General features: G+C 37.9%; 1 protein-coding gene across 2 annotated transcripts in view; it reads left to right on the top strand.

The window, feature by feature from the left end:
* SUCLG2 (succinate-CoA ligase GDP-forming subunit beta) overlaps nt 1-22,309 on the top strand; it is a 1,759,444-nt gene that overhangs the window by 1,393,972 nt on the left and 343,163 nt on the right. Inside the window, exon 10 of one of the 2 annotated variants that reach the window (XM_044077964.1) lies at nt 2,535-2,582. The exons of the other annotated variant lie outside the window; for it this stretch is intronic. Within the exon in view, the coding sequence (XP_043933899.1) occupies nt 2,535-2,567 (33 nt within the window). The 3' untranslated portion in view covers nt 2,568-2,582. Of the gene's footprint in view, nt 1-2,534; nt 2,583-22,309 lie in introns of those variants that run through there. 2 annotated transcript variants of the gene reach the window in all.

Here is a 22,309-nt window from a genome sequence, read left to right as displayed (position 1 = left end):
ATACCTCACAGAGAGGATTATTGGCCTCAAACAGATGCCGTACACAGCCTGTCTCAAAAAACTCCAGCTTTACTTTGTCGCATATCGCCTACTCAGAGGCGATCTCTGCCTAACATACAAAGCTATGTCAAACCCAGAGCTGTTGGACATGCTCCACTTAAAGAAATCCCAATCTGTCCGAGCTACACGCTCTATGGACGTAAACCTTGTCACCACAATAAACAGACCATGCTGGAGGGATAGATTCCTGTCCCAGAGACTTCCCATACTCTGGAACAGGCTACCCATCTATTTCAAGCAAAGTTCTTCATTAGCACTCTTCAAAAAAAATCTTGGTGATTGGATGGGAAATAGGAAATTCACCCAAGGGATCACCTCTATGGCTCTGCTTGACAGGGGCACAGAAAAATAATTTTCTTGGGTGTCGAAAGCCAGGGTACCTTTTTGGCTAGACTTTTATAGGCCCTAGGGCCAATAGCCTAATACCTACCTATGAACAAAGGATAAGTAAACAGGTTACTACATACAACTGCAGTTGTTTTCATAGGATTCACATTAATGTTAAAAGACTGCTTTGCTTATTAACATTATTGGTTCACCATGTCCAGAATTGATTCACACTGCAAAGAAATGCAACTGTTATTTTCTTTGCAAAAAGAAGAGCAAAAGAATAAGAAGAGTTCATAATCACCAAGAAATTATTGTCTGTTCTTTTGTGAAGGTGCTAGGCAGCTGCTTTATCACTCAGGAACCATGCATTCTTATAATTAAACAATGTATATCCTGTACAGCCTTGTCGTTTTACATTTGACAGAAATTTCAGGTATAAATGTAATAAATCTGATTTTCTCGACATACAGTAGTTAAGAGGACAAATCTTTTTTCTTGCTGCTAATAGCAGTGCTGTCCATCCATATCATTCTATTGTTACTTTTGCTAGAAGGAGAAAACTAGCTTCTTGTTCTTCAGATTACGTATACTTTTTGGTCAGGTATACATTACACTTTTTAAAGAATAGCATTGTTTGTTGTTGTTCAGACAATTCATATTATGATCAAGAATGCGTAAGATTCTGGTGCATTTTCTGAGAAATTTGTTTTGTCTGATTTATACTCTATCTTGCCTGTCCCCAGACCCCCTTGTTGACCTGCTTGTTCCACAGGGGTGAGAGCATTATGGCCTGTGGCTAATTCATTCCCACTGGAGTCAGAGTGAGGTGCAGGGAGTGATGCCATTACCCATGGCAGGGGTATTAATTCTTGTGCACTATCTCTGTCCTGACAGCTTCAGAATATCTGCTTAAGTGTAGTTTGCTTTTACTGACTTTTCTTCGTCATAGTTATTGTTGGTAATATTTAGTAACTGTACTCCTTCTTGCATATGGTATTAATTTATGACATGCCTCCATGTTTGATAATTATTTACATCAAGCTACATTGTTATGTATTGGATGTTCTGTTAGATAATACAATGTGCCTTTTTTAACTAAAATGTATATAATAACTGCAAAACTTTATTAGAAATAATAGATGTGCTGGCCCAACCCTGTGACATAGAGGTATAAAACCCTACCTACATCCCAGGTGACTTGCATTTGTGTAACAGTATGGGTATTGGTGCAGTTGGGCATGTGGGCAGGGCTGGAGTGGCTGATGCTATGCCTGGCACATTATCTGTTCCTACCAGTGGGTGGGCGGTCATTTCTGGAAAAGATTAGGCACATTTAAATTGCTACAGTGATGAGAGTACTGCTGTGTGTTGGGGGGGGGGGGGTAGGCATGTGTGGAGGCTTAAATGGAAATCACATGGGGGAAGTGTTACATATGCTCATTTGAGGCGAACATTTACTTGCTAAAAATGAAAAATGGCAACGTGCTCTTGAATTCCTTCCTCAACATTTAACTACAGTGCTCAATTTCCTAGACGTATAGCTGTAAAATATTTATTTTTTTCGGTGGACTTTATATTATACAGGCTGTTAAGTGTTATTAGATGCATTACAAGTGTCCATTTCTTATGAACCATTCATTCTAAAAATAAATGGTGGCAATAATATAAGCTTGAACTTTTTTGATCATATTCATAAATATTTATTTTTTAGGGTCTTTCCTGCACACTTTACTGCGTATGTGGTACTCAATGGCAGATCATTGTGTTTTGCATACATAACATGACTATATATTATAGTGGTTGGTATTCCTGATAAGTGTAAGGCTGTTTGTCATGTCTTATGATATTTTCAAGCCCCCTGCTTTCCAAAAAACATGATCTTTTGTGGAATTCTTGGGGTGATATCTATATATTATTTACTGCTGCAGCAACTCTCCTCAAACAAGAAAGTACAGTTTCAAATAAGATATTTATCGTAACAGTGGATATGTGCGGAAATATCACTTAACAGTCAAGTTACCTTCATTCCTTCCCCCAGTAAGAATAGAAAATAGTTTATTATAGTACTGTGGTGTATTGTTCTACTGAACTATGTTACTGAAGAGTTATTTTTCATTCTACAACTATTATTATGTTCCTCTAAGGTCAGCAGAATTTCTCACAGACTGCAACTATGAAGAATATAAGATGCTTGAACTGATGGCAACTCAGAGAGATGTGTGCAGAGTGTCATGCATCACTTGGGTATCTATGGATCACTGATTCAAGACACTGCAGCTTTTCTTAAGAATTTGTGTACTAGAGACTGCTACAGTAAAACTAGCCAGGATGACATAAGTGATGAAGTAACCTCTAATGTCTGGTTTACTATTAAAATGACCTCTCCAGAAATTTACTGTGATGTTATGCATCTTATTTACAACAATACTTTCCCATATCTTCTCTGTTCTTATAAAGTTACATTTTATATTACAATTTAAATATTTAAATTGGATTGTTTAGCTTACAAAAATCTCTATGAAGCATATGTATTGTGAACTTTAGAAAAGCTAACAAACCTTGAGATTTCATTAGTATTTGTGACATCTGTAAAAAAAGCATTGTGATCGGCTAATTATAATGGTATTCTGTGAGATATGTAGATCTGCCTCAGTATGTTCAATTGAGTTTTCAGCAACATGCTTCAATTTCCTCTCACATCCCAAAGACATTCATTTAAATTAATTGTCTCTGCTCTAAATTACCCTTAGGTTTACATGGTGTGTGTACATGTTTATGTGTCTTGTGCAGTTATAGACCAAGCCTTCTTTCCAGGACTGGTCTGCATCTTCCCTTTGACCCTGAATATCATAAAGGGGTATTAGAGAATGAATGTTCATGTATTAAAAATGAGTGAATTTTCAATTAATTCATTGTTCTTTCTTAGGTATCCTGTTGTATGATTGAATTATATCTGAACTTTAAACACACAGTTTCACACATAAAGCACACCAAGACAGGGTGACTCTGACTCAGTGACTTTTTTGCACCCTAAATTTTGACTCCCTGAACTGACTATCAACAGCTCTCAGTTCTTGTCTTCTGGGTCTGTTGGACCCCTCTTAGCGTCCTCTTAGCCAAACCAGACACATGACTGTGTCCACTGAAAAGATAGAGGACCCTGCGGCAGCATTATACTGCCATTGCAAAGTGTTTTGTTTTCTATTTCTCCTTGCTGTTGTGCACATCCAGTGCACTCCATTGGTGGGATGTGCAGTGGTTGTCGATGCGGAACCTCCACTTACTTCCACAAGGGGCCGACATCAGCAGGATGCCCCGCCTACCCTCGCAAAGCAACTCACAGCTGTTTTTCTAGTCTCCACCAGGGAGCTCAAACTGCTCCAGTATGCCCTGCTCAAATGCACTACCTTCCATGACCCGAGGATGGACATGCCTGTGCTCCCCTGCCAGTACTTCAGACTCCTGAACCACTAATTGAACCCTGGTCGCTTGCGCCACAGTCAGAGGTTTATCTACCTACACCATGGTGCTAGCTACAATGACTCAGCAAAAATTATATTATTTTTGAAGAGAGTGGGTAAGCCTATTTAGAGTTATGAATTTGTAGCCATTTACTGTTTGGCAGTTTTTTTGACATGACTAATTTATCAGTTAAATGCTATCACAAATAAGTCGATAAGTTGTGTAATTGATTATCAAGATTTTTTTTTTCTTTTTAACTGGTATTGTAATTTAGTATGCTTTTCAGTGTGTCTGGCTTGTAGCAATCCTTGTAGGCCTTGAAGCAGTTTATTAATATTTCCTTCCCTTGGTTTGTGCCCTCATGCTGTCGCAAAGACTGAGTAAGCTTGCATTAGATATCAGAGTTGCTCCTGTGTGAGATAAACTTCAGTCTTCAAACAGGGTCCCTAATTGTATTTGTACCATAGATTGGAGCTGTTCTTTTTAAATATGGTAATGCTAGTTGTTCTTGTTGCAGATGTCATACATTCAACACAGCTTTGTTTTTGTGAAAAACTGAAATGTTTTAATATCTGTTTGGTTCTTTGAGGTGAGAGAGATGGATTTGGAATGCCATGAAAGTATTGACCTCTGTGTTGCTATAAGTAATCTATAAGTAACAGCAGATCAGTTACAGAAGCTATGCCATGAGAATAAGTATTAGTAGGTTTGTTAATGTATATGAATAAGTAGGCGAGTGTCAGCTAGACTTGCAGCATACTTAGTAGTTTGGTATAGACTAAAATCTTCTAGAGAAATAACAGGTATCGCAGATTAGGCTGGCCTATTAGGATAGGAGCATGGTGTTCACCAAGGATGCTGGTTGTCTAGGAATCAGCTAGTAACATGGGAAGCTGGAAAACTATCTGGGATGGTTGGGCTTCAGTAGCTGGGTGGAAGACTTGGTCTTTTCCCCCTCAGTTGTGGATAGGAACCACCCATGTGTGTATGTATCTGTGTTTACATTATTGCATACTCACCCCACAGGGGAGAGTTCTTAAGTCATCCACATCCGTATGATTAGGAGTAGATGATGCTAGATAGGGTTGGGGCAGCTCAGTGATTTCTCCTTCCCTTCCCTGGAGATGGATAATGGTTCTGCTAACTGTGAGCCAGGTTGGTGTCCCCATTGGGTAAGTCAGTTATTCTAGTGGGCACTTCAGGAGAAGGAGATCACTGACAAAAAAAAAAAAGTGTTACAGACTGATGATTTATCCATGAGAGTTTTAGCAGCTGTTTGTCCAGGTCCATGGTGCTGAGGCCATAAATCACAGGCTGTAGAAGGATGGAGTCTACCATAACCCCTTAAGTGCTATAATTTAAGCATACTTTTCTGAATTTTGCTCGGAGTTTACCATGCTTCTCCGAAATTTACAATTTTCTTCATAAGGTTAGTCCTTTTTAATGTTAAGTATGGTGTCAGATAACTCAAAATAGCATATACAAAAATTCCTAATCAGTAACTGTATGGGGGTCTAGAATCCAAATGCCTTCTGTAAAGAAAAATAAAGTGCTCCTCTTTCTGATCCTCCACTGCTTTTTAGAGACAAGAAATTGAACGGTATGATCTGTACTGTTTCTTAAACTTGTGCTTACTTGCTTCAGAAACGCATATATTAAAACTGGACCTCAGATCATGATAAATCTCTGCAGCCTACACACAGACAATATTTTATGAAAGTTTAGTAGAGCCAATACTGCAGCAGTAAACTATAGAAGTGCTACTATACATTATGTTTAATACCAAGTTATATTAACTTAATAACTTTCCATTTTCCCATGTTTGAGCAGTATACCCCTTATTAAATCAGTATGGCTATGGTTGAATATATTGTTTTAGTAGGAAGGTTATGATGTATAAAGTTTTTTTTGAAAATAAAAGTATTGCATTAATCATAGGTGAGGTATGCCAAAAAATCAATCTACAGCAGTTTCAAACAGTAAAATTAAAATCTGTGGCTCTTTTAATTAATTTGTGCAATGCTACTGCTTCAGTTAGCTACTTCCTCTGAGACGTCACGGTACTGCAAAACAATTAGATTAGTTCAGCTTTATGTATTTATGTATAGCTCCAAAGCATATGTTTAGACTTTCAAGAACATCCTATGCAAAAGTATTACTTGCATGTAAATACAGTTCTGAGCACTGTGTTTTAAAATTGCTTACACAGGAATGTTTTTAATGTCAATATGCTTCAGAAATTCATTTAATTGCTTGCTGTAGCAGGAAATAAAGATTAATATGAGTCCCCTGCATGCATATGTACTTCTAAGCAATGGCATATGCTTTTTGCATATAAAAGACTTTCACCGAATTTAAATGTGGTTTAGAAAAGTCACTTGATTACTTTTTCATACAATATATGCTTTATGTTTCACTTGCATTTGTATAAGCTCAAACTGAAGCACAAGAGGTACAGTATGTTGGAGTACATTCATTAGTAATATTGCTTATACTGCCTTTTGTCTTTAAGCAGTTGATTATATACTCCAGAACCTGTTTGCAATTGGAAAGAAGTACAAGGTGGAACAGTATATACCTTGTAATCTTTATAACTTGTGACATTGTCACAGAGCACTGAGCTGGTCAGTTGTTGTTGCAGTGCCCACTATTTCTCACATTTAGTGTGGTGGTTCTGATGGTTACAGAACTGAAGACTTTGAGGTACTTCATGAAGAAGCCAGTAGGGAATAGTGATTCCTGATCTTTTTGCTACTTTTTGTGCCTTAAAATTCTTCCTTTTGAGAGGCATTCAGGATGATGACTGGTATCTTAGCCTGGTGAGAGCACTGAATCCATAGAGGAGCTTTAAATGATCATTAGTTCATGAAAATAATTTTTATTGGAAATGGGTACTGTCCCCCTTTGGTGCCTTTTCATAGAAAGGACAGTTACACACTTTGGAAGCTTTCATCTAAAATGTGGCTCCACTTGTTGGGTGATTCCTATTTTTCATGCAGTCTTTAAGAACTGTTTGTTATTTTTGCTGTATGGCACATATACAGGTGTCTGCTACATGTATATTCCTTTTGCTGTATGGCACAAACACAGGTGTCTGCTACATGTAGATTCCTTTCCAGTGGAGAAGCAATCAAACTGCACTGAGAGTTGTGAAGAAAAGATCAATTCAGCTGACACTCTGGCCCTTGGGTCTGTGAACTGCCTGTACCATATGGCACAATCCCAGGTTTCTCTGGTGTCTCAAGCATTTTAGAAAACTTTTCTTCAAGCTGCATTTGTGGAAAGGCTTGCTCTTCTGTGTCTGTTGTCATTTACATGTAGCTGTTAGCCACTGGCACTGTTGAAGATGAGTACACAGCTGCTGCTGCCATAGGATCTGCTTGTCTAAAATAGCCTAATACTATGTGTTCTTGCTGATATGAGAGTTAGATAAGAAATCTTGGGTGCCTCATTTAGAGGTGATGACGTGAGGGGGTGTAATTCCTTATTTGTTTAATGCACTAGAGAACTGTGGCTTCTGTATGAGTAGCTGCAGGGTACTGCTATAAAGTCTCCAAAGAGCAAGAAGATGACATCATCCTGGTCCTACTGCCAAGTCAGCTTATTGACTTCCTTGGTTGCATAACATTTTTGACAGTCGTCGTTGTGTGGGATTCCAGTCAAGGAATGGAAACGAGAATGTCTGGCATATGTTTCCCATATTTTTCGCATCATAAGGGACCACAACTGAGGATCAGTGGGTGCTTAGATATATACAGTCTATGTGGAATATATGATTCCTCCTTCCAGCAACCCCTCTGCTAAGAGACAGCTAGTTGCTAGTTTGGAAAGGGTTGTAGTCATATGCTTATTGTTGCTCCAAAATGTTGCATTTAGACTGGTGCCTATGGTAGTTGAGGGTTTTATTTCTGTTCTTGCCTATTCCTAAACCCTAGATGGCAATGGAGGGAATTATTGATGAATCCTGGAAATGGCGATCATTGTGTTGCATAAGGTATATGAAATTTAATTGTGTTGCTCCCTGTATCTTTCAGCATTTGTTTCCATAGAATTGTTCAGTATGCTCAGTTAGATGGTCAGTGTCATAAGAGACACAGGAATGACATAATTTCTGAAATCTTATGTAGTTAGTCACTGGCCAGTGAGTGTTTACCTAAAGATTGCATTTATCTAGCTCTTTTGTATCTAGATGACTGGCTTCAGATGGCCTTCTTGCTGTAAGCTCCATAGTTCCTGACCTACTGTGGGGCCTTTTGTGACAGCAGCCTTTTAAGCAGCTGCTTCAGTTGAGTGAAATTATCCACATCTATGATGCAGATCTCTTTAGTTTTATGTATAGTTCTGTATTTGTCAGTAATGAAGGGTCTTCCTACTAAGAAGATTTTGCTGCAGAACTGATGTGGTTTGCAGCATGAAGCTCCAGTTAGCCTAGTACGCAAGGTGCAGTGCTTAATAATCTGCTGACTTTTAGAGAATTTTGTGTTTTTGAAGTTAGTCGCACACACTTTCATGCAGTGACCTATATACTGCCAGCAGCTACAAATGCTTTTTGATTCATGATATGTCCATCTCCTAGCATCATTTGATGTCTATATATATATATATATATATATATATATATATATGTGTGTGTGTGTGTGCGCGTTGTATGTTTGCATATGTCTGTTTACACAGGTTTAAGTGTAACATGTCTTCTGAATACAGCTGTGGTAAAGAATAGTGACACTTGGAGTACTTGAAATTCCTACTAGTTTTCATCTTAAATTCCAGTAGAGAGTAAAGGAATGTATATAGGTGCAATGAGGGAAAGAAGATATTCTTTTTCATTCATTTTTAGTCTGAGAAATCCATCCATAGAAAAGCTCTTGAGACCAAGAAAAATTGTGTATCCTAACCAGTTCACTCAAAAGTTTGCTGAGAAAGGCCTGATCATCTGTTCAGTTGCTGAAACTCTGCCAATTCATTCCTTGCCATGTGAGAACCAAACTCGACATTGTGTTCAGCCAAGCAACCATCAGGGGATTTTTTTGTGATGCTGTCCTGCTGTCCCTCTGCATGCATTGTAGGGACTTGGGAAGGGAATTGTGCAATGGGTATAAGGATGTGCCATTGCCTGCTTCAGTGAGTGGTGTAGCCTCTTAGATAGCTCCTCCCTCTCATCTTGTTTAGATGCATCCTGTAGTTCAGCAGCTTCCGCCAGACAATCCCCATCGCCTGTTGCTTTCATCCTGTCTTTTCCAAATCATCTTCTGCTTTGCTGTACATAGGACAGAACCACCCTAATCTGTTGTGTGAGATGTGCCCTGATACATGAACCTCATCCTCTGCCCTGATAGAAGCAAGGGGGCAGCACCTCTTCAATCCACTAGCTTCCAAGCTAGCGTCTGTAGCACCCAGGCTGTTACTCAAACCCATATTAGGTGGGATTATAGTCAAGGTGTTATCTCTCTATGCCAGAAAGCCAGATGCAAGTAGCTGCTGAGAAATTCAGGACATGCTTCCCCAATATCATTTCAAGGGTTAACTTATGTAGAGCAGGTCAGTATAGCTGACATATGGGTGTTAAACCAGGTCGACTCATGGCCTCTCTAAAACTAAACATATACAACACAATTGTCTATAGAGCTAGGTGATCATTGTCAATGACCTCTTTTCCCTTTCTCTATTTGTTATCATGAGGTCAGGGTGATGCAACATCTATCACCATTTCTCTCAATTCAGTGTCAGTATCCTACTGTCAACGGTCATATCTTCTCTCATACAGTCTGTTCATCTCTGGGCTTGACAATTCCAGTCTTCTGTTGCCTTCTTCCTATTTCTCCCAAATCTACTTTGCCAAATCATCTTCTGGTTTGATATACATTTGATAGAACTACCATAATCTGTTTTCCTTAATGTTCTCTGCAGGTGGGCAGTTGGTGATACTTTGCCTTCAAGTCTGATGTCCTTATTTTTTCATCTGTCCCACAGTGTGCATCCTGCCACTCACTTCAGTCATCTCATCTCTATCGCGTTAAGCTTTATCAGTTGCTGTCTCTCCACTGCCCAGTTTTCTGTGCCATGCAGAATCTGTGCCATGCAGAAACACTGGTCAGACCACTGTTTTGTACACCTTACTTTTCAGCCTTTTGGGCATTGTTTTGTCACACACACCACCCTTGACATTTTGTACCAAGTGTCTGCAGAACCTCTGATCTTAGCTTTGACCACCTCATTCAAACTTTACTTCTCCTCAACCACACCTCCCAAATAATTAAAAGTGTTAACTTGGTCTGTTGTTTTCCCCTCTTATGCTAGTTTTCAGCTTTTTTTTTTAATGATTTTCCCCCATTTGTCATGTACTTGTTTTCATCCCATGTGCCTTTGCATTCCAATCCTGTGTCATTTGTCAAAGCTCCTAATCGGTTATAGTGCCACATTGGCTGTATAAGCAGCTTTGTTGATCTGTCCTTTACAGCCTGTTTACTAATGTAGTCATTCAGCAGTATAAACAGGAGTGAGCATAGAACTAAACCCTGATGCACACCCTGTCTCACTGGGAACCCCTCAGTGAGCTGTGAATGCTATCCATACATGTATAGTTTGGTCCTTCTACATAGTCTATACTAATTCTACCAGTGTTTATTGGACTTCTAACCATTGCAGAACTGCCCAAATCAGCTTTCTTGTGACCTTGTCATGTGCTTCTCTCCATGTCTAGGAATGCCCATGTTCCTCATCTTCAGCTTCTTCTGTACTGTCTGTCTCACTGCAGACACAGGGACAATTCCTTAATTATCCAGGAGCTATGAGTGCATAAGTAGAGCCTCCTGCATTCAGTGGTTTATATCAAATAATCCAAATGTATGTATTCAGTATTTGCTTTATTTGGCATAGCATTTGTTAAGTATTGTGGACTGCTGAATAACATTATATTTGAGTTTTCAGTGGAGCATATCCCATCCCCCAATTTGTAGGAGGCAGTACCCCCATTGCTACTACTGTGTTCTAACATTGTGGTGATATGACCTTAGATAGGGGGAATATTTTGCTTTCCAGGAACCAACTCCTCTGCCTCAGGTTGGTGTGACCTTGGAGTTAAAGCATAAGTGTAGGGTTCTGTGGGGTGTAAAAGGGATTTCTGTGCTTTTCTTGTGTTTTGGTGAGGTAGTTCCCATTTCACTTCTTCAGCTTTTCTGTAAGACTGTAATACAAAAACTGCATTTTAAGACATTGTGTTTGCACAGTGTGTTGCATTTGGAGTGGCTGTGATTAGTAGAATCTCATGAACTGTTAGCCAGTTAGGCTAAGTAAGGTGAGCTATTCTGTTGCTAGTAAGCTTGTAACAGAGTGAAAATCACTAGTGGAAGAAATTCATACTTTTAGAGACACTTTCACTAGCATGGCCAGATACATTTATAATTTTCAAGATATGCCTTATTCGGATATAAAGGTATGGCATTGGCAGAATTGATTAGTTTCAGACCTTTTGCCCTTAATCCCTACCTTTGCCATAATTACAGAGAACGTAGTATGTTGCAGTAGAACAGTTTATTTTTGCAGTGTCTTGGAGCTGACTGTAACAAAGGGAGGTATATAAGTGCCTGTGAGCTTACCCCTACCAAAAAGAGGTATGCAAGTGCTAGAGTTTTTGGATTTTTTTTAAGCATTTGAAACTTTGTCACTACATCCTTATCTCCATATTGTCACTGACAGGACAGGAATAGTCACCCACTGACCCCCTGCTAATTAAATATATCAACTCTGAGATCACGCTACACTGTGGAAAAGGATAAATTTCCCGTCCCATGCTGTACCCCGATCTCCATTCAGAACGTTTGAAGTTTCAAAACTTCAATCATATGTTCCGATCATATGACATTTGAAGTTTTTAAACTTCGATAATCTGACAGGAACCCATAGATATGTGTGTGTGCATATATATATATATATATATATATATATATATATATATGTGTGTGTGTGTGTGTGAGATATATATATATATATATATATATATATATATATATATATATATATATATATATATATATATATATATGTGTGTTACAGAACTGCAGAGCCAAGTACAGATTGAGTTATTAGCATGTAAGCCCTTGGCCAGACAGTCCTAAGACTTTGCTGTAGGACATTTGTGTGCCACTGGTTGGATGCAGGTCTGGTTATCATAAAAATTGATATGATGACATTGGGCTGCAGTGATTTATCAAAATACATTGTTTATGTTGTGGCTGCTCACTTGAGGGAGAATACTTTTTTTTTCTCTCTAAGCTCCCCAGCTTAACCCGTCACCTTGTGCAGCATACGTATAGGTACTAGATAATCAATAACCTTTCTTACAATGGTTTGAGCTGTAGCAGAAACAGGGTTTGGAATGAATGCACCATAAACTATATAATATCATCAGATATCATTAGCTGTATTTGTTCATTATGATGCCATCTCAATTCCATATTATGTAACATACAGCTGAATAAATGCAGACAAAAATGCACATCTTATGTGGTGTCTTCTCCTGTATTTGACAAATATCCATCTGTGGGGAACTGATATTCTGGCTTTAAGTAAGGTGCTGATTACAGTGTCAGCTAGAGCTGCAAAGAAAGTAGAACTTCCTCGATTGATGTTTGACAGAATAATTAGAAAACTGTCACCTGAAGTAACCACTTGAGCTTCATGAAAGAAATGTGCCTCTGCCAAGTGAATGCTATCTAAATCTAGAGGTTAAATGTTCAGGCAGACAAAATACATTTTGTCACTAAAAAACATTACTTAAGATGTGCACTGAAGTGAAAGATTCTAACTCAGACTGGACAAACTCCTACAAAAGATGCATTTTATTAATGGGAGCAATGCATTGGCTTGCTCAGAAAAAGTGATGCAAACAGCAAAATGTACTCCTGCACAAAACTGATGCTGCCATCAAAGAAATAAAGGGTCTGATGTAGAATATAAGTTTGCTCTTCTTAATAGGTTATAAGATTTGAAATGTGATCTCCAGTGCAGAACAGAGAAAAGTCACAGAATGCACAAAAAAATAGACCCCCTAATGGGATCTTTAACCTTTTGAGTATGGAATTACCAATTGTTAACAGGATTATATGCTTTCAGCTTAATGTTGTAGAATCAGTAGTCACCTTTAAATTGCTTATTTCCTTAATCCATTTATTGTATCTGAATGTTTTTCGTCTAGTTCGGTTAGCCATAAAGTGTAATAATCCGGGTCTGGTATTTTGCTATCTGCTGTGGACTTCTCTTCCCAGGCACTGTATTATTATTTACTTATTTAAGATCTAGGTTAACGCACTGGGCTAAGCACCCCTTTTTGGCCACATCCCAGGTTAAAGTCAATACAGAAACATAAAACAAATGAGCATAATTAAGGAGAGACAGACAGACAGTCAATTACTTCATTAGTCAAAGTATATGGACTACAGCAAGTTACACAATTGGGTCTTATCATATCAAAAGCTAACTAGCTTACTGTTGGTATGTGGGGTTCTAACAGTCAAAACTATTGATCTTTCTGAATATGTTGTTTCCCAGTATGTACTTTTACTAAAGGCGCAGTTACCAACAAACCATGAAGCACACTAAGTAAAGCATTTTTGCATGCAACAGATGGAGGGGTTTGGACAGAGCATCCTTCTACCAACTCTGATATTCAACAGTCATGGAGAAAAGGAAACCAGCTCAAGATATATAGTTGTCTCTACGTAACCTCAGTATATAAGCCACTGGGCAAATGTAACTGTTAACGAGACCCAGTTGATGTCCTTAGGCAAAGGGTCTGCTCCCTTTACATTCTGTATTAATAGCACTTCTGTAACAATTGGAAGAGTGAGAGTCTTGAAGAGATCCTCAGTATTTAAAGATGTGTTGTAAACTGGGAATTCATTCATTGCTTCAGAAGAAATCAATAATTCCTACAACTGTAAGAGTTTGATTTCAGACGAAGCTTATTTAGAAGGCTTTCAAGGACTGAGTATTAATACTTATTTGCATATTATACATAAAAAAAATTGCAGGCAGCAGGTAAGACTGGGTAATCTTTTCAAAAACTAGAATTCAGTTTGGAAAGTTGTATCTCATTTCAAAGATTAAATGACAGTAAGTGATGATTGCAGACTCAGCCTTAGAAAAATAGCATACTTTTGAAATACGAGGACAAAGGATGGCTTTTTCAGAGGCTTGAAGTATGTGTGTAGCTCGAAGGTCCACTTGCTTTCTGTGAAGCAAAACAATAGTGTCACCTTGTTCAGAGAAGGCATGAATCATCATACTTTAATAAGGGTAGTTTATAACACTGTGGTATGCTAAATTAGTTTAGGACAAGTTTAGTGTAACGAGAGGGAGAATTTATCAAATAAGTGGTCCTTGCTCATCTCAGATTAAAGGTCATTCACATTTATCCATACCTGGCTGGCTGCCTCTTACTGGCCTATGTGAAACTTACTTGTTTCCTTTATTATTGAGGTGCTCTCATCAAATACTGCATAGAACTTTGAGTGAAAACGTTATTAGCAGCCAAAGTTGGGGTTTTGCAATTTAATCTGACATAATGTTGCCATACAAAATGTTTACCCAAATTTTAACTGTGGATACCTACTTCTTGTGTACATATGAAAAGTAACACAGCAAAGTAACATTTTTCCTTTATCTTACATAGTCAAAACTCTACTTGCATTTTATTAGTTTCATTTTTGTGCTATGTTATGAAGTGATTGTGTTATTTTTCGGCGACATAATGGAAATTGCTATCACCATGATTTGTCATTTATACTGGAGAAAGGCAGGTTTTAAGTTGTGGCAGTTTTTTTTTTTTTTTTTGCTGTTCTCTTAAAATAACTATCAATATAGCTATTTATTTACAATGTACTGTGAATGTATTAAATCTCATTTTAAAGATCCAGCACTGTTTTTCTATGCAGAAACATTCTGCATCTGGTATGCTAAATTTACTTCCAGTTCAGGCAGAAACATTTCTGACTTTTTTTGCAGAGTTTGGTGAAAATGGACACTTTGAATCAGAGCTTTCACAATTACAAGCATATCTTTATATTTTGCAGCACATTTTCTGCTGCTGATGTTTAACTCAGTGTTGTAGCTGCCCATTTGAAGCACTTCTTAGCTGAAGCATATTTGCTAATGCTGAAATATCCTTGCAGTTATTGCCCACTCAGCCCTGACCCCAGGTGCAGATATTGCCTAAATATGGGATTGGAATACACTGTCAGCTTTGTTATACTGCTTCCGACTTTATTTTGTTGACCATGCACCTTGAACAGTGCGGCTACACTGTACATACAGTGAGTGTCAATGTTCAGAATGAACTTGTGTTTATTTATTTATTTACCTCCATAGTTCTCCCATATGACACTCAGATTGCTGTCAATGTTTATTTTTTACCTAATCTCTTTAGCTGTAGATGCTTGTCACTTCATACTTATGTTAACGTGGGCTTTTCAGGTAGTGGCTAGACTGACCTGTCAGGTGAAATAGGAAGAGCAACAAGTAGGAAAGAGGAGGTGATAATGAGCTACCAAATCTGTACCATCTTATGGAAGGATCTTTAGCAATTTTTTATTTCAGTTCACGTTGTTGATTAGGTTAACTCCCACTAAGCCAAGAGCTGTAGTAAGGAGAGACTATGCAGGTACATACAGTATATGAAAAGGAAAAGTACACATGAGATTTTAACACTGTTTGTAGATGTGCCATTTCTTAGAATTACTACAAGACAGTCCTAGTCCATCTACATACGTCATTGTCTTTAAGAAATTTAATTTAAAGGCTAGAAAAAGTCTGTAGTCACCCATTGCTCATATACCATATATTTTCTGCATATAGTTAGTCAGTTTGAGAGATGACAATAATGTTACTTAATTGGCTTCTCTTAGACAATGCATAGCAACTTTCTGTTTACTTGATTGACTTCTGTTAGGTAGTACATGTTAACTTTCATAAAAATAGTAAGTGGCATACTCTACTATTTTCTTGTTTTTTTTTCTGGTATGTTAGGCACTGTGTTAATGATTAAGAATATTTTAAGTTCTGCCAGAACAGTAATATTCATAGCTGGAGACCAGATGGGATTTCATTCCCAAGCATTATCACAAAGTAGGCAAATAATACATCCTTTTTTATGCATAGCTAGCTTATGTTTTTGATTATCACTTCCAAAATCAGCTTTTTTTATGTTTTTCCAAACACTTGTCTTACAAAAGTTTGTTATAACCATCATTTACTTTGTGTACTTAATGTGAAAAGCATACATTTTTTGCTATCTGCTACCTGCTCTTTAGTAAAGGTGTGGGAGGGGGGCAGATACTGTTTGTACAGCAGATGTAGGTTTTGTGTGAAACTTATTCTTGTGTAGTACTGGCAATGAAGTGAAAACCTGTATTTAAAAAAATAATACTGAAAGATCATGCTAGCCATAATTCAGTGTCAAGTTCCTGAAAATAATGGAAACCGAGTTTAAGTGTGTAAGTACTTGTGCCCTCTTGATAGAATTGCTTCGGTTTTCATGTACCAGTTTATTCTGACTTGTAAAGGTATTATCCTTCCTGTCACATATCACTTATTTCATCAAATGTCAGTTGTGAAGAAATAAAAAGAGTGTTACTGTCTGAGGAGGAAGCACATACGCTAAGAATGCATATAGTTTGGCAGTATTGTGGTCTAGTACCATTGCATTAATATACTTTAGACTTCGCATGTAAAAGTTTATTGAAAAAAGTAATGTGGTGAGACCAGGTTTGAACATGTTTGTGTCAGTGATTTCAGTTATCTGTTAAAAAATAAAATGTACCTTAAAAGCTGAAGCGTGTTTTTTTAGAAACGGGACTTTCAGATTCATTTCACTCATGCACTTGCCTTTTTTTTCTTACTCATTGTACCAGAACAAGCAGTTGTATCTCTTAAGTTCCTGTATTCATACACACAAAACTCGACAGAAAATGGGATTTGTTCAAATGGAGCAGCTGCACCTTAGCCTGGCAGTTTTTAGATTAGATTAGATTAGTTTAGATTAGATTAGATTAGTTTAGTACTAAGCTAACTGCCCTTGTGAGCCATTTTAAGCCTAGCCTATTATCCCTCGTGAGACTCAAACCCTGCACCTTGTGTTTGTAAGGCAAACACCTTAACCATTAGGCCACCCTCCCAACAAGTAAACTGAAAAAAGTAAACTGAAAAAAGTATGTAAAATAATATTTATGCATTAATATTTTATTATCCTCATAGGCGGGGTGGATTATGTCTAAATATAGACTTTACATATATTTGCTTTTCATTCTTTTTTTGAAGTCTGTATTTGTAGGCAAAATACCAGAAAAGATAGCTAGAGATTAAGGACAAGTGTTTGAAGTAGCAGTATTATATTTTGACAGGTCACAATGAATAAAATGTAGATGGTAGCCAAACTTACTGACTCGTAGCTGTACTTTAGAAGAAAGAGATGTCATAAGACTGTGACAGAATCTGTCTGAAAGCTGCACCGATAGCTTTTGTACTAGTGCGTTCAGTTAGGTTTTGCACTGTTGGCTAAAATAAATATGCAGGGATAAATGTGAGACAGCAGTGTGAATGTGACAAAGACTTTTTGCAGTATGTGCTACAGGGCCACCATTGTTAAAGAAAAAAAGGTACGTGCCATTGCCTGTATGTGAGAAATAGCTGTCTTTTGCTTTGTAAGGGAATTATGTTCAGGTATGGGAATATTATGTTGAAAGGCAGAGAACAAGAGTAGGTGAACTAACAAAGCTGCACAAAAAAAAATAATAGATTAGATGGTATTTTCAAGCAGGAAGAAACTCCAGAGAATTTTGGGGACAATAAGTACTACAGTGCAAAGCAATCTAGATATAAAATAATAAGTCTTATAACCGCCATGATAGATCGTGGCTTGGAACTGGTGGTAAGAACAGGGTTGTGAAGCTGAAGTACCTTATGCGGTGTGACTGTCCATAACAAAGAGGGCATGAACTCACCCACAGAGGTGGAGTTGGGAATGGAATTTTTGTTGCTTTGCTCTGACGTTATTTAATACATAGGACATAATAGATAAAGCCTTTGGTATGCATATTAAAAACTGGCGGGGGAGGGTGAAAGCATAGATGAAGGCTTCCATCTGCTAGACATGGATTTTAGCTTTCTTGGTAAAGGTTTGGATAAATACCTGGGCCATCCCTAAAATCCTGCAGTTTGAAGTTATCAGCAAGCAAAGTAATAATAGAGATATATAAATGTGAATGCATCCCCAGTACAGCTAGTATACTGAAGGGAGTATTTGCTGTAACAAGCAATTTACTTAAAAATTCAACAAATGCATAGGTTCATAGGTACTCACTAGGTTACTGAGCAGTGAATATCGTAAAAAAAACTTGTTTTATATTCCATGTTAGTTTGTAGCCCATATAATTTGCAAATAATAACCCAGAAATGGGCTGATCAAGGAAATGTTGGCACATTTACATGTTTCTCCTATCCATGCAGGATGGGTGTTAAACCAGGGATGAGTTTGTGGTTACCCATCCAATTTGTTTGAATAGAGTAGATGAAGTAGTTTGCTATATGCAGAGCAGAAGACTGTTCCACAGAAACTATTTTCTCTGTGATACAAACCTATTCCTCCAGCATGTTCTATTTATTTTTCAGAAGAGATTGAGATCCCCTGGCTGGGTATTTATGATACTACTGGGCTTGCATATTTGAAGTAGGTCAGACAGAATTGGGTCAGCTTTCAGAAGATGTATGATACTGAGGAGGAAGACAAGACTTTGAGACAGACTGCATCATTTTTACAATTTAGGCCCTTGATGTTTTTTAGTGAAAAAGTGTTGTGGATTTTTGACAGGTACATAACCAAAATGGTCTTTATACTGTGTGATTGGCCTAATGACTGCTGTGTACAGTGGGGCAATTGCATGCCTGGATCTGAATGCAGTACATTTGGATATAATCTGTGTGATGAAAAATTACCTCCTTACAACAGTGAATATGTGGTTATCAAAGTACACTTGATTGTCATCATGTTTCCAGATGCCTAACTATAGGATCAATTTTCAGGTGTGCATTGCCAGTGTGACAGTTATAAGGGTAGTCATGCTTGCCAAAGGAGATATGATTATACACATTTTGGCATTTAGTTTTAGTCCATGGTGTTGATTCCAACAATTTGTTCAGAACAGGCCCTCTTGGAGCATCTAGGAGTCCTCTGTGGAGTTTATGATGACAGCAAGTTTTCACTGATCTGCAAATATGAGTCACAAACCCGTAATATTAGCCTTGACCTCAGAGGAATAAATGCCAAGGAATGGCCTGAGGACTGAACCCTGAGCTACACTGCTAGTAACAGGCCTTTTGGAGGAAGTAGAGCCACCTACCCAGACTTCTTAGTTTTATTTCTGAGCCAATCTGCTATCAAAAAGTTACACAGGGATTGACATTTGGCTGGGAGAGTGTATGTATGATACTCTACTATGGGATAGTATCAAAATGCCTTTGCAAGGTCTAGATAAGTGGTTTGCACTGTTTTGCCCTTGCCTGTAGCTTCAGTAACTTTCAAAAAAGTCGACCAGGTTAAGTAAGCAGCACCTGACCTTGATTATTCAGAACTGGGTTCAGCTGAGATTCTGTCGGTTATCTTTATCCATATTTATTAGTTTATTTTATTTATTGAGATTTGATTGCCAGGAAAGTGTGAGTAGGTAGGAGCCCATTTTCAGCAGGGGCTCAGGGAGAAAAGCTTTGAAGTATTACAAAACATTTTAGGAACAATAATTTTACGGTCTTTAAAATAATACAAAATATAACTCCAGTTTAAATAATTATACCAAATTAGACATAATATGAAAACATTGGTTAAAATTGGATACAAGTTATAGGACAATGATTTAATAGTTAAAGAAATGTTATACAGTTTATAGAGAAAATAAAGTTAAGTTAGTATAATACAACAGGAATTACAGTATGAAGTGAGAAAAAAGCAGGCTTATGGTATATTTGGAGAGAAAGCCAGGGATGAGAAATTGATAGAAGTAAGGAAGTGAGTGAAGAAGGGAAAGTAAGGAAATATAAAGTATGAATAGGTATTTGTTATTTATACTGGTGTTAATTCCATATTGAACCTTTCTGTAGATTACTGTGTGTTTATGTTCCTTTAAGAAGCTATCCAAGGGCTTGCACAAGTGAATAAATACTGAGTACGTGCAAGCCTGACTGCCATTCTACAAAAAGAAAGGCGAGAGGACTAGTGTTTTGGCCTTCTATGTCACAAAACATTGAGAGAGCAGTTTTATCTTGCTCAGTATGTAATAGTACTAAGCCACATCAACAGAAGGAACCACTTCAGCTAAACCAGATTCTTTAACTACCTTGGCTGACAATAGCCACTGATATCTTCCAGTGGAATGATCAACATTATTTGGTGTTAGTAGACTCTTACACCAATTGATTCGAGATTGATTTACTTCCTAATCTAGCATCTAGTGCTGTCATTACTAAGATGAAGCATCATTTTGCAGTGCATGGTAGTCCAGACAAAGTTATTTCTAACAGTGACACACAGTTTACAAGCCAACAGTTCAAAAGATTTGCTGAAGAATGAGACTTTGCTCCTGTCACAAGTAGCCCTGAGTACCCACAGTCAAATGGTTTAGCAGAACGTGCTGTTCAAACTATAAAGCAGTTACTTGAGAGGTCAAAACGAGATAATAATGACGTTTTTCTGAATCTTTTGAATCTCAGAAATGTCCCTCATGATAAACATCTTGGTTCACCTGCTCAGTGACTTCTGTCGAGACAAACCAGAACCGCATTGCCAGTCAATAGTCAATTGTTAGTTCCATGTGTCGAGAACAACAGGTTAGTGAAAGCCAATCTGCTGAAAAAGCCCTTAACTCAGAAGTCCTGCTATGATAAAACCAACAAACTGCTCAATCTATTACGAGAATGAGAAGTGGTAAGGATGCAAACATCCAGAGGTTATGATCGAATTGGTGTCCTGAAGAATATTGGTCCAGAGCAGAGATCATACATTGTGGAATCACAAGGAACAGTTTTTAGGCAGAATCAGAAGCATTTGAGGCCAGTGTCCAAGCCTATACCACAGCACATAGCCTGTGAGAAAGACTCTTTGTCTCAGAGTGAGTTGGCCGGTGTTCCGATTCCTGAGGAAGTTCCAGAGGACATTCCCATTGCTGTGATGAATTCAGAAGTTCCTGATATGAGTTGCACACCGCAGACTGTCCCTGTTGCTAAATGTGGTCCACACTCTTATGTTATGAGTTATGGTTGCATCTCTAAACCTTGTGATAGATACGAAGCAACTTGGACATGAACATTGTGTTTTGTTTCTAATATATATAGTCATGCATGTCTAAATTGAATATTGTTTTTTCAAAGGACAGTCTTTTTAAGAGGGAGGATGTAGATCAGTGTGTGTGTATGTTCCTTTAAGAAGCTATCCAAGGGTTTGCACAAGTGTATAGATACTGAGCACATGTGAGTCTGAGTGCCATTTTGTAGTAAGCTGTTGAGATGTAAGCATGTATGTATGTAAGGTCTGTCTGTTAACTAGTGCGTTCGCACTTTATGATACTGCTATTCATCCTGATGTGTTTCTGTATATTAAAGAATGTAAATGAAACCCCCAACTGCTTGTCTTGCATGTTAGAGAAGGACAAGCGACACTTTCCATAGCATTGAGGTGAAACTGGTCAGGCTTATGGGTCTATATTGACTTAGATCCATTGAAGGCCTACCTTTATGCAAGGAAATGACTGTTGGTGTCCTCCATTTATCTGGCATGAAGCCTTTTTTGGGGGTGAAACTGAATACCTTCTGTAGGGGATCAGACAAGTCATGTTTCAGGCTGACCAGAAGGCAGCTTGGTAAGTCGTCTGGCTCGATATTCATAGTATTCTTGGCCGTAGATAGCACCTTGAGAACTTGTTCTGGGGAGATTGGGGGGTAGGTATAGGTTTGTGTGCACGCGCGTGTGAGCTCTGAGAATATTCTTGGGGAGTAGGAGCAGTATTTCTGAAAGTAATTGTGATCTGAATAATTTTGTATAGGTTTACTGTATGTAACTTTACTAATCTCTCTAGCCTTTATGTGACTAAGAGCAATTTTTTTGTGAAGAGTTGTGATGTAATGAACAGTAATGCCAATCTTAGTTGAATCTATAAGGCAGTGAAGAAAGCTGCAAGAGTATTTTCTGTTAACAGCAGTTGCCATACAAAGTTTGGAAATAAACCAATTGATGGTCTGTAAGAACTTTTATTTGAGGCAAGTATGGTTATACATATTGAAAGAGACAGAAAAGAAAAAAAAAGATGGGAATCTAAATAGAAAATATTGCAAATGTTATTCTGTTTTTAGAGAATTGCACTAACCTTTTTATGCTAAAACAACATGTGAGAAGAAGTATGTTGCCATTCAGCTAATTAGC

Source organism: Protopterus annectens, chromosome 7.part0 (genome assembly GCF_019279795.1).
Source record: "Protopterus annectens isolate FY-2018-M chromosome 7.part0, PAN1.0, whole genome shotgun sequence".
NCBI lineage: Eukaryota > Metazoa > Chordata > Ceratodontiformes > Protopteridae > Protopterus > Protopterus annectens.
Note: the sequence above shows the minus strand (reverse complement) of the source record. Positions and strands in the feature narration are given on the sequence as shown.